Source organism: Zea mays, chromosome 6 (assembly GCF_902167145.1).
Source record: "Zea mays cultivar B73 chromosome 6, Zm-B73-REFERENCE-NAM-5.0, whole genome shotgun sequence".
Taxonomy (NCBI): domain Eukaryota; kingdom Viridiplantae; phylum Streptophyta; class Magnoliopsida; order Poales; family Poaceae; genus Zea; species Zea mays.
The window spans coordinates 142,982,274-142,998,060 of NC_050101.1; the positions used below are offsets into that span (position 1 = coordinate 142,982,274).

At 44.7% G+C, this 15,787-nt stretch overlaps 1 protein-coding gene across 4 annotated transcripts; it reads right to left on the bottom strand.

Annotated features, from left to right (window-relative positions):
• Positions 1 to 10,842: 10,842 nt before the first annotated feature.
• LOC103630138 (cytochrome P450 90D2) lies at positions 10,843 to 15,329 on the bottom strand. 4 transcript variants are annotated; one of them, XM_020539510.2, is made up of 8 exons: positions 14,807 to 14,894; positions 14,593 to 14,716; positions 14,299 to 14,498; positions 13,101 to 13,250; positions 12,655 to 12,924; positions 11,978 to 12,067; positions 11,538 to 11,866; positions 10,843 to 11,156 (listed from the first exon to the last, which is right to left on the bottom strand). In XM_020539510.2, the coding sequence occupies exons 2-8, from the start codon at positions 14,663 to 14,665 to the stop codon at positions 11,066 to 11,068; spliced, it is 1,203 nt and encodes a 400-aa protein (XP_020395099.1). In that variant the 5' UTR covers positions 14,666 to 14,716; positions 14,807 to 14,894; the 3' UTR covers positions 10,843 to 11,065. The 4 variants fall into 4 exon arrangements, with proteins under 4 accessions (XP_020395099.1, XP_008649444.1, XP_020395097.1 ...); XM_008651222.4 differs by having other exon boundaries at positions 14,299 to 14,656; positions 14,807 to 15,329; XM_020539508.3 differs by having other exon boundaries at positions 14,299 to 14,716; positions 14,807 to 15,329.
• Positions 15,330 to 15,787: the final 458 nt, after the last annotated feature.

Consider the following 15,787-nt stretch of genomic DNA (forward strand, 5'->3'; position numbering starts at 1 on the left):
AAGTGAGCGGACTGATTAGTTTCTTTGCATAGTAAGTGTTAGCATGCACTTTGTTCTCCTTTGAAAGCATGTCTGCGATAATACTCAAGAACACATCGAAGCCAACATCAGACAAACCATATCTAGCTTTTAACATCAACAACTTTAGCACAGACCGGAGCGTCGTGAACTCTTTGGTACAACCCTTAGACTCGTCGTACAAACACTCTTCTGTTGTCTTCATTAGGGACTCCATAACTTTCATGAAGAACATTGATGGATCTGTATGACGACACAATATTGCATCTAAAAACTCTGTATCTTTATCATCTATCATTTGACAGAACATGAGTTCTATCATTCATTTCCTACAACATAACCATGATCGGTAACATTTGGCACTACATGTTCACAGTTCTCTGTGTGGAAGAGGTTGTTGTGTCTCGTGACGAACTGAAATTTGTCGTCAATGTTTGCAGGGTTTCAAGTTCTATAAGGCGAAGAGCTACTATCTCCATGCTTTGTCCAAATAATGTAATTCTTCTTAAATCCTCGGTATGATGAGATATGATTTGTTCTTTGTTGTCAAATACAACAACATTTTTGTAGTCCATGCATGGATAATATATGTGATTTGCCTTTGTTCTTCAAGCATGGTTCGTAGCGACATCAATAAACCTATGTACCTCGTATATGCATGATGGATCTAGCCTTGATAAGTTATACATCCAAGATGTCCTCTCCATCATCACTTGTAAAAAGTAACATAAAAACACAAGAACACAAATTGACAAGAGAAACATTAACCAACATTTCCTAACAACTAAATATATCATGGATAAAACAATCTTAATTACCAAACCTAACAACTAAATATATCATGGACAATGCATGCACAATTCATTAAACAACTTAATATGTCATTGATAAACTGATTTGAGAACTAAACATGAAAAAGGAGAGAGGATAGACAAAATCTAACCATCTTAAATGTGACTAAAATTACTAAACATAAAATAGAGAAAATAACCTAGCTATACTATTTTCGCTCACATGGTAAAACCCTAGATCCAAAATGTGGCTAAAATTTAGCTCTTGAACAAAAATTAACATTAGAAACATAAACCAACCTTTCTTAGCAACCTTCTTCTAAAAAATGAAGATCAAAATGAAAGTCGCCTAGAGGGGGGGTGAATAGGCAAATCTGAAATTTACAAACTTAAGCACACACTACAAGCCGGGTTAGCGTTAGAATTAAATGCGAGTCCGAAAGAGAGGGCGAAAAACAAATCACAAGCAAATAAGGCGGATGACACGGTGATTTGTTTTACCGAGGTTCGGTTCTTGCAAACCTACTCCCCGTTGAGGTGGTCACAAAGACCGGGTCTCTTTCAACCATTTCCCTCTCTCAAACGGTCACTTAGACCGAGTGAGCTTCTCTTCTCAATCAAACGGGACACTAAGTCCCCACAAGGACCACCACACAATTGGTGTCTCTTGCCTTGGTTACAATTGAGTTGGAATCAAGAAAGAAGAAAGAAGAAAAGCAATCCAAGCGCAAGAGCTCAAATGAACACAAGTATCTCTCTCTCACTAGTCACTATTTGATTGGAATGATCTTTGGACTTGGGAGAGGATTTGATCTCTTTTTATGTGTCTTGAATGAAGTCTATAGCTCTTGTATGAGGTGTGAAGGCTGAAAACTTGGATGCCATGAATGGTGGGTGGTTGGGGGGTATTTATAGCCCCAACCACCAAAGGAGCCGTTGGTGGAGGCTGCTGTCGCATGGCGCACCGGACAGTCCGGTGCGCCACCAGACACTGTCCGGTGCGCCAGCCACGCCACCCGGCCGTTGGGTTCTGACCGTTGGAGCTTCAGATAGCTGGGCCACCGGACAGTCCGGTGGTGCACCGGACAGTCACTGTTCACTGTCCGGTGCGCCTTCTGGCTCTGCTCTGACTTCTGCGCGCATTATAGCGCATTAACTGCTTGTTGCAGACGACCGTTGGCGCTGTGTAGCCGTTACTCCGCTGGTGCACCGGACAGTCCGGTGCTACACCGGACAGTCCGGTGAATTATAGCGGAGCGGCTCCCAGAATTCCCGAAGGTGGCAAGTTTGGAGTCGGGTTCCCTGGTGCACCGGACAGTCCGGTGCGCCAAACCAGGGCACACTTCGGTTGTCTTTTGCTCTCTTTGTTTGAACCCTTTCTTGGTCCTTTTATTGGTTTATTGTGAACCTTTGGCACCTGTAAAACTTATAGTCTAGAGCAAACTAGTTAGTCCAATTATTTATGTTGGGCAATTCAACCACCAAAATCAATTAGGAAAAGGGTGTAAGCCTATTTCCCTTTCAATCTCCCCATTTTTTGTGATTGATGCCAACACAAACCAAAGCAAATATAAAAGTGCAGATTTGAACTAGTTTGCATAATGTAAGTGCAAAGGTTGCTTGGAATGAAACCAATAATTATTTCTACTTAGATATGCATGGATGGCTTTCTTATAATTTAAAATTTTAGACCACGCTTGCACCACTTGTTTTTGTTTTGCAAAATTTTGGAAATTCTTTTCAAAGTCTTTTTGCAAATAGCCAAAGGTATATGAATAAGATTTTGAGAAACATTTGTAAGATATGAAATTTTATCCCCCTATTTCAAATGCTTTTCCTTTGACTTAAACAAAACTCCCCCTTAATGAAATCCTCCTCTTAGTGTTCAAGAGGGTTTTAGATATTAATTTTGAAGAGGGTATACCAATTTGAAATATATCAAATATAAGATACCAATTGAAAAATCTTTTCTTAACCCAAACTTGAAAGACTATTTTTGAAATTGGTGGTGGTGCGGACCTTTTGCTTTGGGCTAATACTTTCTCCCCCTTTGGCATGAATCGCCAAAAACGGATACGTACGAGTGAAATATAAGCCCTTTTTCTACTTTCTCCCCCTATGGTGAATAATATATGAGTGAAGATTATACCAAATTGGAGAGCGTTGCGGAGCGACGGCGAAGGATGAATAATTCGATGGAGTGGAGTGGAAGCCTTGTCTTCGCCGAAGACTTCGATTCCCTTTCAATCTATGACTTAGCATGAAATGCACTTGAAGATCACATTAGTCATAGCACATGAAAGAGACATGATCAAAGGTATATAAATGAGCTATGTGTGCAAAACATCAATCAAAATTCCTAGAATCAAGAATATTTAGCTCATGCTTAAGTTTGGTAAATGTTTTCTCATCTAATGGCTTGGTAAAGATATCGGCTAATTGATCTTTGGTGTTAATATAAGCAATCTCGATATCTCCCCGTTATTGGTGATCCCTCAAAAAGTGATACCGAATGGCTATGTGTTTAGTGCGGCTATGCTCAACGGGATTATCCGCCATGCAGATTGCACTCTCATTATCACATAGGAGAGGAACTTTGGTTAATTTGTAACCATAGTACCTAAGGGTTTGCCTCATCCAAAGCAATTACGCACAACAATGGTCTGCGGCAATATACTCGGCTTCGGCGGTAGAAAGAGCTACAGAATTTTGCTTCTTTGAAGCCCAAGACACGAGAGATCTTCCCAAGAACTGGCAAGTCCCTGATGTGCTCTTTCTATCAATCTTACAGCCTGCCCAATCAGCATCTGAATATCCAATCAAATCAAAAGTGGATCCCCTAGGGTACCAAAGGCCAAACTTAGGAGTATAAACTAAATATCTCAAGATTTGTTTTACGACCCTAAGGTGAACTTCCTTAGGATCGGCTTGGAATCTTGCACACATGCATACAGAAAGCATAATATCCGGTCGAGATGCACATAAATAGAGTAAAGAACCTATCATCGACCGGTATACCTTTTGATCTACGGATTTACCTCCCGTGTCGAGGTCGAGATGCCCATTAGTTCCCATGGGTGTCTTGATGGGCTTGGCATCCTTCATCCCGAACTTGGTGAGTATGTCTTGAATATACTTTGTTTGGCTAATGAAGGTGCCCTCTTGGAGTTGCTTGACTTGAAATCCTAAGAAATACTTCAACTCCCCCATCATAGACATCTCGAATTTTCGAATCATAATCCTACTAAATTCTTCACAAGTAGATTTGTTAGTAGACCCAAATATGATATCATCAACATAAATTTGGCATACAAAAAATCTCTTGCAATAGTTTTAGTGAATAGAGTAGGATCGGCTTTTCCGACTTTGAAGCCATTAGCGATAAGAAAATCTCTTAGGCATTCATACCATGCTCTTGGGGCTTGCTTGAGCCCATAAAGCGCCTAAGAGAGTTTATAAACATGGTTAGGGTACTCACTATCTTCAAAGTCGGGAGGTTGCTCAACATAGATCTCCTCCTTGATTGGTCCATTGAGGAAGGTACTTTTCACGTCCATTTGATATAACTTAAAGCCATGGTAAGTAGCATAGGCAAGTAATATACGAATTGACTCAAGCCTAGCTACGGGTGCATAGGTTTCCTCGAAATCCAAACCTTCGACTTGTGAATATCCCTTGGCCATAAGTCGGGCTTTGTTCCTTGTCACCACACCATGCTCATCTTGCTGCGGAAGACCCACTTGGTTCCTACAATATTTTGGTTAGGACGTGGAACTAAATGCCATACCTCATTCCTCGTGAAGTTGTTGAGTTCCTCTTGCATTGCCAACACCCAATCCGAATCCCTTAATGCATCTTCTACCCTATATGGCTCAATAGAAGACACAAAGGAGTAATGTTCACAAAAATAAGCAACACGAGATCGAGTAGTTACCCCTTTATGAATATCGCCGAGGATGGTGTTCACGGGGTGATCTCGTTGGATTGCTTGGTGGACTCTTGGGTGTGGCGGTCTTGGACCCTCATCATCTTCCTTGTCTTGACCATTGGCATCTCCCCCTTGATCATTGTCCTCCTCTTGAGGTGGCTCCTCTTGATCTTCATCATCATCATCTTGAGCCTGATCCTCATCTTGAGTTGGTGGAGATGCTTGCATTGAGGAAGATGGTTGATCTTGTGCATGTGGAGGCTCTTCGGATTCCTTAGGACACACATCCCCAATGGACATGTTCCTTAGCGTGACGCATGGAGCCTCTTCATCATCTAGCTCATCAAGATCAACTTGCTCTACTTGAGAGCCGTTAGTCTCATCAAACACAATGTCACAAGAAACGTCAACTAGTCCAGTGGACTTGTTAAAGACTCTATATGCCCTTGTGTTTGAATCATAACCAAGTAAAAAGCCTTCTACAGCCTTAGGAGAAAATTTAGATTTTCTACCTCTTTTAACAAGAATAAAACATTTGCTACCAAAGACTCTAAAATATGAAATATTGGGCTTTTTACCGGTGAGGAGTTCATATGATGTCTTCTTGAGGATTCGGTGAAGATATAACCGGTTGATGGCGTAGCAAGCGGTGTTGACCGCCTCAGCCCAAAACCGATCCGAAGTCTTGTACTCATCAAGCATGGTTCTTGCCATGTCCAATAGAGTTCTATTCTTCCTCTCCACTACACCATTTTGTTGTGGCGTGTAGGGAGAAGAGAACTCATGCTTGATGCCCTCCTCCTCAAGAAAGCCTTCTATTTGAGAGTTCTTGAACTCCGTCCCGTTGTCGCTTCTAATCTTTTTTATCCTTAAGTCGAACTCATTTTGAGCCCGTCTCAAGAATCCCTTTAATGTCTCTTGGGTTTGTGATTTTTCCTGCAAAAAGAACACCCAAGTGAAGCGAGAATAATCATCCACAATTACAAGACAATACTTACTCCCGTCGATGCTTATGTAAGCGATCGGGCCGAATAGATCCATGTGGAGTAATTCAAACGGCCTGTCGGTCGTCATGATGTTCTTGTGTGGATGATGAACACCAACTTGCTTCCCTGCTTGACATGCGCTACAAACCCTGTCTTTCTCAAAATGAACATTGGTTAGTCCCAAAATGTGCTCTCCCTTTAGAAGCTTATGAAGATTCTTCATCCCAACATGGGCTAGTCGGCGGTGCCAGAGCCAACCCATGTTAGTCTTAGCAATTAAGCAAGTGTCGAGTTCAGCTCTTTTAAAATCAACTAAGTATAGCTGACCCTCTAACACTCCCTTAAATGCTACCGAATCATCACTTCTTCTAAAGATAGTAACACCTAAATCTGTGAAAAGACAGTTGTAACCCATTTTACATAATTGAGAAACAGAAAGCAAGTTGTAATCTAAAGAATCTACAAGAAAAACATTGGAAATAGAATGGTCAGGTGATATTGCAATTTTACCCAAACCTTTGACCAAACCTTGGTTTCCATCCCTGAATGTGATAGCTCTTTGGGGTTCGTGGTTTTTCTCATAGGAGGAGAACATCCTTTTCTCCCCTGTCATGTGGTTTGTGCACCCGCTATCAATTATCCAACTTGAGCCCCCGGATGCATAAACCTACAAAACAAATTTAGGCTTTGTTCTTAGGTACCCAAACGGTCTTGGGTCCTTTGACATTAGAAACAAGCACCTTGGGTACCCAAACACAAGTCTTTGACCCCTTGTGTTTGCCCCCAACATATTTGGCAACTACTTTGCCTGATTTGTTAGTAAGCACATAGGAAGCATCAAAAGTCCTAAATGAAATGTTATGATCATTTGATGCAATAGGAGTTTTCTTCTTAGGCAATTTAGCTTTAGTGGATTGCCTAGAACTAGATGCCTCACTCTTATACATAAAAGCATGATGAGAGCCAGAGTGAGACTTCCTAGAATGAATTCTCCTAATTTTGTGCTCGGGATAACCGGCAGGGTACAAAATGTAGCCCTCGTTATCCTGAGCCATGGGAGCTTTGCCCTTAACAAAGTTAGACAATCTTTTAGGAGGGGCATTAAGCTTGAAATTGTCTCCCTTTCGGAAGCCAATGCCATCCTTAATGCCAGGGCGTCTCCCACTATAAAGCATACTACGAGAAAATTTAAATTTTTCATTTTCTAACTCATGCTCGGCAATTTTAGCATCTAATTTTGCTATATGATCGTTTTGTTGTTTAATCATAGCAATGTGATCATGAATAGCATCAATGTTAACATCTCTACATCTAGTGTAAATAGTAACATGCTCAACGGTAGATGTAGAGGGTTTGCAATAATTTAGTTCAACAATCTTAGCATGTAAAATGTCATTCTCATCTCTAAGATTGGTAATCGAAACATTGCAAACATCTAAATCTTTAGCATTAGCAATTAATTTTTCATTCTCAATTTTAAGGCTAGCGAGCGATGCATTCAAATTGTCAATCTTAGTAATCAAACTATCATTATCATTTCTAAGACTAACAATTGAATCATCACAAATATCTAACTTCTCAACCTTAGCAATTAGTTTGGCATTTTCATTTCTAAGGTTGGAAATAACATCATGGCAAGTGCTTAGCTCACTAGTTAATTTTTCACATTTTTCTACCTCTAGAGCATAATCATTTTTAACCTTAACATGCTTTTTGTTTTCTTTAATTAGAAAGTCCTCTTGACTATCTAAGAGTTCATCCTTATCATGAATAGCACTGATTAATTCATTTAATTTCTCCTTTTGTTGCATGTTTAGGTTGGAAAATAGGGTGAGCAAATCATCCTCATCATCACTAGAGCTAGCCTCATCACTAGAAGTAGCATACTTAGTGGAGGATCTTGATTTTACCTTCTTCTTCTTGCCGTCCTTTGCCATGAGGCATTTGTGGCCGACGCTGGGGAAGAGAAGTCTCTTGTTGACGGCGATGTTGGCGGTGTCCTCGTCGGAGGAGGAGTCGGTGGAGCTCTCGTCGGAGTCCCACTCGCGGCATACATGGGCATCGCCGCCCTTCTTCTTGTAGTACCTCTTCTTTTCTCTTCTCTTTCCCTTCTTGTCGTCGCCCCTGTCACTATCACTTGATAATGGATATTTTGCAATAAAATGACCGGGCTTACCACACTTGTAGCAAACTTTCTTGGAGCGGGGCTTGTAGTCCTTCCCCCTCCTTTGCTTGAGGATTTGGCGAAAGCTCTTGATGATGAGCGCCATCTCCTCATTATCGAGCTTGGAGGCGTCGATGGGGACCCTACTCGGTGTAGAGTCTTCTTTCCTCTCCTCCGTTGCTTTGAATGCAACGGGTTGTACCTCGGGTACGGAGGAGGAGGTGCCTTGCTCGATGATCTTTTTGGAGCCTTTGATCATCAATTCAAAGCTCACAAATTTTCCTATTACTTCCTCGAGAGACATTAGTTTATATTTTGGATCACCACGAATTAATTGAACTTGAGTATGGTTAAGAAATACGAGTGATCTAAGAATAACCTTGATCATCTCATGGTCATCCCATTTGGTGCTCCCGAGGTTGCGCACTTGGTTCACCAATGTCTTGAGCCGGTTGTACATTGCTTGTGGCTCCTCCCCTTGGTGAAGCATGAAGCGACCGAGCTCCCCCTCGATCGTTTGCCTCTTGGTGATCTTGTCACCTCATCTCCTTCGTGCGCGGTCTTGAGCACGTCCCAAATCTCCTTGGCGCTCTTCAACCCTTGCACCTTGTTATACTCCTCTCGACTTAGAGAGGCGAGGAGTATAGTGGTGGCTTGGGAGTTGAAGTGCCGGATTTGGGCAACTTCGTCCGAGTCATAATATTCATCCCCCGACGATGGTACCTGTACTCCAATCTCAACAACATCCCAAATACTAGTGTGGAGTGAGGTTAGATGGTGCCTCATTTTGTCACTCCACATATTATAATCTTCACCATCAAACATGGATGGTTTGCCTAATGGGACGGAAAGTAAAGGAGTACGTTTTGAGATACGAGGATAGCGTAGGGGAATCTTACTAAACTTCTTGCGCTCATGGCACTTAGAAGTGACGGACGGCGTGTCGGAGCCGGAGGTGGATGGCGATGAAGAGTCGGTCTCGTAGTAGACTACCTTCTTCATCTTCTTTTTCTTTTTGCTGCTCCGACGCGTCATGTCGTGTGAAGGGGATCCCTTCACCTTGTTGCCGGACTCTCCGGATGGAGCCTTCCCGTGGCTCATGGCGGGCTTCTCGCCGGTCACCATCTCCTTCTTGGTGTGATCTCCCGACATCACTTCGAGCGGTTAGGCTCTAATGAAGTACCGGGCTCCGATACCAATTGAAAGTCGCCTAGAGGGGGTGAATAGGCAAATTTGAAATTTACAAACTTAAGCACACACTACAAGCCGGGTTAGCGTTAGAATTAAATGCGAGTCCGAAAGAGAGGGCGAAAAATAAATCACAAGCAAATAAGGTGGATGACATGGTGATTTGTTTTAATGAGGTTCGGTTCTTGCAAACCTACTCCCCGTTGAGGTGGTCACAAAGACCGGGTGAGCTTATCTTCTCAATCAAACGGGACACTAAGTCCCCACAAGGACCACCACACAATTGGTGTCTCTTGCCTTGGTTACAATTGAGTTGGAATCAAGAAAGAAGGAAGAAGAAAAGCAATCCAAGCGCAAGAGCTCAAATGAACACAAGTATCTCTCTCTCACTAGTCACTATTTGATTGAAATGATCTTTGGACTTGAGAGAGGATTTGATCTCTTTTTATGTGTCTTGAATGAAGTCTATAGCTCTTGTATGAGGTGTGAAGGCTGAAAACTTGGATACCATGAATGGTGGGTGGTTGGGGGGTATTTATAGCCCCAACCACCAAAGGAGCCGTTGGTGGAGGCTGCTGTCGCATGGCGCACCGGACAGTCCGGTGCGCCAGCCACGTCACCGAGCCATTGGGTTCTGACCGTTGGAGCTTCAGACAGCTGGGCCACCGGACAGTCCGGTGGTGCACCAGACAATCACTGTTCACTGTCCGGTGCGCCTTCTGGCTCTGCTCTGACTTCTGCGCGCACTGTAGCGCATTAACTGCTTGTTGCAGATGACTGTTGGCGCTGTGTAGCCGTTACTCCGCTGGCGCACCGGACAGTCCGGTGCTACACCGGACAGTCCGATGAATTATAGCGGAGCGGCTCTCAGAATTCCCGAAGGTGACAAGTTTGGAGTCGGGTTCCCAGGTGCACCGGACAGTCCGGTGCGCCAGACCAGGACACACTTCGGTTGTCTTTTGCTCTCTTTGTTTGAACCCTTTCTTGGTCTTTTTATTGGTTTATTGTGAACCTTTGGCACCTGTAAAACTTATAGTCTAGAGCAAACTAGTTAGTCCAATTATTTGTGTTGGGCAATTCAACCACCAAAATCAATTAGGAAAAGGGTGTAAGCCTATTTCCCTTTCACAAAACATCTCCCTTTGTATTTTGTGAAATCTGGACCTCCAAAATCGCCTTCAATGGAAGTTGGCTGCGAGCTAGGTACAACTCCCGTCAGGGGGAAAGAAGGGGTATTTATAGTACTAATGTCACTAACGGTTGACGGTTCTCTTTACACAACCGCCAGTGGAAATGGAGTATTTACACCAACCGCCAGTGAAAATACTCCATTTCCATTGGCGGTTGTGTAAAGAGAACCGTCAGTGGAAATATGTTTTCACTGGCGGTTCCTTAAGTCAGCCCCACCTGTTTTTCTTCACTGACGTTTGATAACCGAAACCGTCAGTGAAAATTTGAACGTATCGTCGGCTTTGAGCTCTTTTCTACTAGTGTATGTACTGGAGCCCACACAACACGGTCAGGGCCGTTAGTCGACTTTATTATTGATGGCCGCTAACGTCGGTCGAAAATAAGTTATTTCCGCATCCGTCGAAAGTAGCGTTATTTCTGATGATTTACAAATCGACTGTGAGCAATAAGGCTTAAGCTATGAGAAGTAACTTATTTTCCGACGGTTAAGAGCTTAATTTTGATGGCTTTGACCGTCGAAAATTGTATGCTTATTGTTGTGGCAGCGTAGATTTGTCTGCTTGAAGGAGCAGGACAGATTCACAACGAGGCATCAGACATGCATAGGGTCTCCCTAGTGTAATAGTAATTAAACTATATAATTTGCAAACTGAACTTTTGGCATACCAGCAGCTTCTTTGCCGTGCCAACTTTTAATTTCGCCCTCCATTACATGCATGCATGTACTGTATTATTTCTCACACCTCTTTAGTTGAGTATAAATGTATAGTATGGTTTTGCCTGGCAAGTTGCGTTGCGTTCAGCAGGTTCTGGGCGTCACTGCGATTGGCATCCCTCGCTTGAGCCGCACTGTGGGGAAGTTGACGACGGTGTCCTCCTCCGCCACCCACCTGCATTCATTCATTCATGCATGGAGCGTCAACATTCATTCATTCATTCAGAGCACACAAATCGAAGACTTGGCTAAGCTGGAGTAGTTTGTTTTTTGACTAGCTGCTGGGAGCCTGGGGAGTGGCGCGCGCGTGCTGCAAAGTGCATGCATGCACCGAGGAAAGCTCTCGTTCACATCACACGTGCAGAGAATTTGGGGGCGAAACAAGATTGGTCGCCGGCCGGCCGGCCGGCCCCGTTCACAGCAGGCGCACACGTTCACATCACACATTCACGTGCATCTCACGCGTGCGGTGCGGATGAGCACGATTGATCACCAGTTCTTTGGTAGGAATAGCAATAGGACAGAATATAGGTCGATCGGTGTTTATTTGCACTACCTGAAATTGGTGACGAGATGGTGCAGAAAGATGGAGGCCTCGAGCCTTGCCAGGTCGAGCCCAGGGCACAGCCTCTGGCCGCCGCCGAACGGGGTGAAGCCGCCGCCGCCGCCGCCGCTCATGGCCACGACGTCGGGCCTCTCCTTCCACCTCCAGGGGTTGAAGGCGTGCGGGTCGTCGTGGACGGCGGCGTCGAGGTGGACGGCGCGGAAGTAGACGAGGACGCGCCAGCCCTTCGGGACCAGGTGGCCTCTCACCTCCACGTCTCGCACCGCCTTCCGCATGATCCCGTTGATGATGTTGCCCATCCGCAGCGTCTCCGTGATCACCTGGACGCATGAATGTATGCATTGCATTGCATGGGTGGATATGCAGTCAATTAATTGTCAATTTCACCGCCTTCCGTTGCTGTGCATGCTAAGATGTCTACATGTTCTTACGTGCTGTGTGAAGGCGAGCGACATGTAGTCTGTCCATTCTAGGGTTTCTCCCGCGCCTGATTTCTGCCTCTTGAGCTCCATGTTCTCCTCCTGTAACAGATTTTTATAAAGATCAACACAAATAATAAACTGTTTTAGATATGGCCTTAAGCTTAAAGCACATAATTCAGATATACACAGTAAGTCTGTCTAGATATACACAGTAAGTCTGTCTAGATGCACAGTAAAAAAAAACAATATATCCAGAGAAGCCAAAACATGGAGAAAATACAAACTATTATTGGTCACCTGCATATATAAATGGTTACATGTGCAGAACATGCTGAAGTACAAGAATGTCTTGGTCAGTTAGACATAATTTGGAAGAGATCCAATTTAGATATATGGCCTTAAAGCACATAATTCAGTATAGTTTATCTATCGCATATATAGCAGGTTGCCGTTGTTCTCTATCTTTCCTGATCTCTCTATGTGTATGGTTGGCATAGCAACTCTCGTGAGTCCGGAAATCTAATCCCTTCAATTGCATCGTCTCTCCAATTATATTGAAACACCAAATATTAATTGGCTTCATTTGGATTGAGCCAATAAAACAACTAACAGTTGAAGGTTCAAGTACAGAAACTATATATATAGATAATCTTTTGTCCTTATTTTTAATAAACTGAAAAAAGTACCTCGAGTTGCTGCAGAGCCTGTGGGCATTCGCTGAGGTACTTGACGGCCAGCGTGATGAGCACGGGCACGGAGTCCTCTGCAGGGATCATGAAGTCGATCATGTTGTCAGATATCAGCTCGTCGGTGAGCTCGTCGTTGCCGTTGCCTAGCAGGACGTCGATCATATCACGTGGATGAGTCCCACCACGCAGATCGTCGCCTTCCGACATCATCTTCTTCCTCTTCTCTTGGATGATCGTTTTTATCAACTTTGTCATCCTCTTCTTAGCCTGCTCTGGGTAGTGTTTGTTGATACCATATATAGCACACATATATGAAGCTTAATTAGAGGAGGAAATTAATCCAAACAGCCCTATATATAGTTACCGCAGTTCAACTCATTGCAAAGAAGTATATATATAGAGAGAGAGAGAGAGGTAAAAAAAATAGGGTTCCCGGTGTTTACCTTGAGGGATCTATAGAGTTGAGTCCCCGGAAGCTTAACCGGAAGTGATATCAAACCGGCAATGAATTCTTGAAACTGTTGCCTGAGGTACTGCATCTTGTCCCCTTCCTCTAACCCTATCAGCGCCCTCACTAGGATTTCGAACACAATCTACAGAACAACGCATGAAATTGATAAAAATCTACTGTTAGAAGAGCTAGCTAGCTAGCTTAATTTTAAAAAAAGGACAGACCGAATAATGCGGTAGACTCCCACTGTCCCACATGAGTAGGGGTCTAGAGAATAGATAAACTAAATCAAGTCTTTTCGCTACAAATACCGAGAAGCTGTTTTGAACCCCATAACCTAATGACTTGTGAGGCAACTTTCACTACTGTACCATGCTTGTCCTTCGTCACAGTTGAGTTTATTAAAAGTTCGTCAATAAGAACCATAAACCAATTAATACTATCGGAATCCAGATCTTTACCGAGTGCTCGAGGCTTTGCTGAGTGTTTTTTATCGGACATTCGGCAAAGAACTATTTATCCGCACTCGGTAAGGTTACACTCTCGGTAACGACCACGTTTACCGAGAGTAAATGCACGGCAAACGACGACGCTCGGCAAAGTGTTTTCTAGACTCGGTAAAGAAGCGGTTTTCGGCAGTGTAACCAAATTACGGTTGCCTTTAAAATAAATGTCAAAGGGGATGTAAACATTGCAGACTACATGCTCTGATTCGTCCACGAATACCAGGGACTGTGTGAGGATGACATATACATGTGTGGTTCCAAGCTGTGGATATTAATATTCCTTGCGACCGCAATACTGTCCATGTGTAGATACGGACAAACGCTAACTCCCGGAGCGGCGAAGCATCAATACTGACGTCGCATGTCGCATCCAGACGCACGCATGGCACGGCGCGCGCCCATGGATTCCGCGGGAGGGACCGGGAGGGTAGCGACATGGAGCGCGCGCGTGCGCACGAGAACCGGCACACGCGCGCAGTACGTATGCTGGCGCCGGCCCAGGGTGGAAAAAACGCGCAGCTCTTAGCATCGTCTACGTGCATGCAGTATGGACACAGGTACTGTACTGGGTCGGCAGTGGGCAGGCACTAATAATAATAATAATAATTGTAGTCAACAAGGCAGCAGGAGGGAAGGAGGAAGACGACGGGGTGCTGGCGTCGCGTCGCGCGTCGCGTCACGTACCGACTTGGCCTCGTTCTGCACACGCACGGGCATACCACCGCTGTCGTCGCCCATGCTCCGATGGCGCCGCCTGCCCCACATGTCCATGGCGCGGCCGACGCGGCGCTGCATGTCCAGGGTGACCTGCGCCTTGAGCTGCGGCGACTTGAAGAAGGCGCCCGCGAGGCCGTGCACCCGGCGCTGGAGGCCGCCGCCGAGCACTAGGATGGACGATTGCCCCATCAGCTCCATGAGCGATCGCGGGTACCATGGAACGAACGCCGACGCGTCGGCCTGCAGCACCGCGCGGCTCACCTCCGGGTCCGAGCTCACCACCGCCGGCGACCCCCACAGGTGCGACTTGAACACCTTCCCGTACCTGTGACATCGAGCAGTCGATCGGTCGTCGTCGTCGTCCTCGCCTCGGTCAATCTCAGTTCTTGCCAAAGTATATATTAAAGGACGTACGGGCCGGGAAGGAATTAATTAGAAAGATTTTTTTTTCTAATCTAATCTATACTCTACTCACAAGACGCGGCGTTTCTCGACGAAGGACTCCGGGCGAGGCGAGTACGCGGCCCGGATGAACGCCAGCGTCTCGCCGAGGAGCGGCCACCCGAGCGAGCCGGCAGGGAGCCGTGCTCCTCCGGCAGCACCAGCACCTACCTGCCGCCGCCCCTTGATAATTCCTGAAGAACAGGCACGGGGGACGAAGAGCCGCACGATGACGGCGGCGAGGAGCAGCGCCGCCGTGGCAGAGCCGACGACGGACGCTGGCCAAGAACAACCACCACCTCTGATGGGACACATCGCGCGCGTTCCGGATGGTGGGTGGGCTCGTGGTTTCTGATCGCCGATCTCGCCGGACGCTGTGTGTTGCAACTTGCAACACCAGGGAAAAGGGTGAGGCCTCAGCGCCTCTATTATAAAGTCTAAACTAGAAGAGTGCTTCTAATGGAAGGAGAGCCTGAACCGCGGCCGACGGCCGGGATAGAGTGGCGTCCGGCCGGCTATGAAACTGCCCAGAGAATCTTGCTTCAAATATTTTATTTTATTATTATTATTTAATACTTATCAAGGGCTAGTGCGTTCCATAAATGCTAATAGTTACGTGCTAGCAGCTAAAAATGAGTAACAAACTTGCTTGTCTCCAAACAAAATTATGTGGGTCATGAAATTTGTTCGGCAGTCTTGTTGATGCTGTTTGGTTAAAAAGGTATATCATTTCAAGTTGCGTAGCTTATAGGGTGTTTGGTTTTTATAGACTACATTTTAGTCTCTTCGTTTTATTTTATTTTAGTCTATAAATTATCAAATACCGAAACTAAAATTATATTTCAGTTTCTAAATACATTAAATGCAACGCAAAAAGACCGAAATACATTTTTTTCTTGTTTCACACCAGTTTTCTAGCAAGAGCAATTAAAATAAATGTTGCTCTTTAATCACTTTTATCACTCATGTGAGGGCCTAGATACTAAAGCCAATTAATCTATAATTTAGTCGTCCC

Excerpts from the sequence above, each read along its gene's own strand:
- LOC103630138 (XM_020539508.3), bottom strand. The coding sequence starts at position 15,087 with ATGTGTCCCATCAGAGGTGGTGGTTGTTCTTGGCCAGCGTCCGTCGTC. Across the intron at positions 13,251-14,298 it reads TGCAGAACGAGGCCAAGTCG|ATTGTGTTCGAAATCCTAGT; the intron begins GTACGTGACGCG and ends GTTGTTCTGTAG. Across the intron at positions 11,157-11,537 it reads CATCTCGTCACCAATTTCAG|GTGGGTGGCGGAGGAGGACA; the intron begins GTAGTGCAAATA and ends GAATGAATGCAG.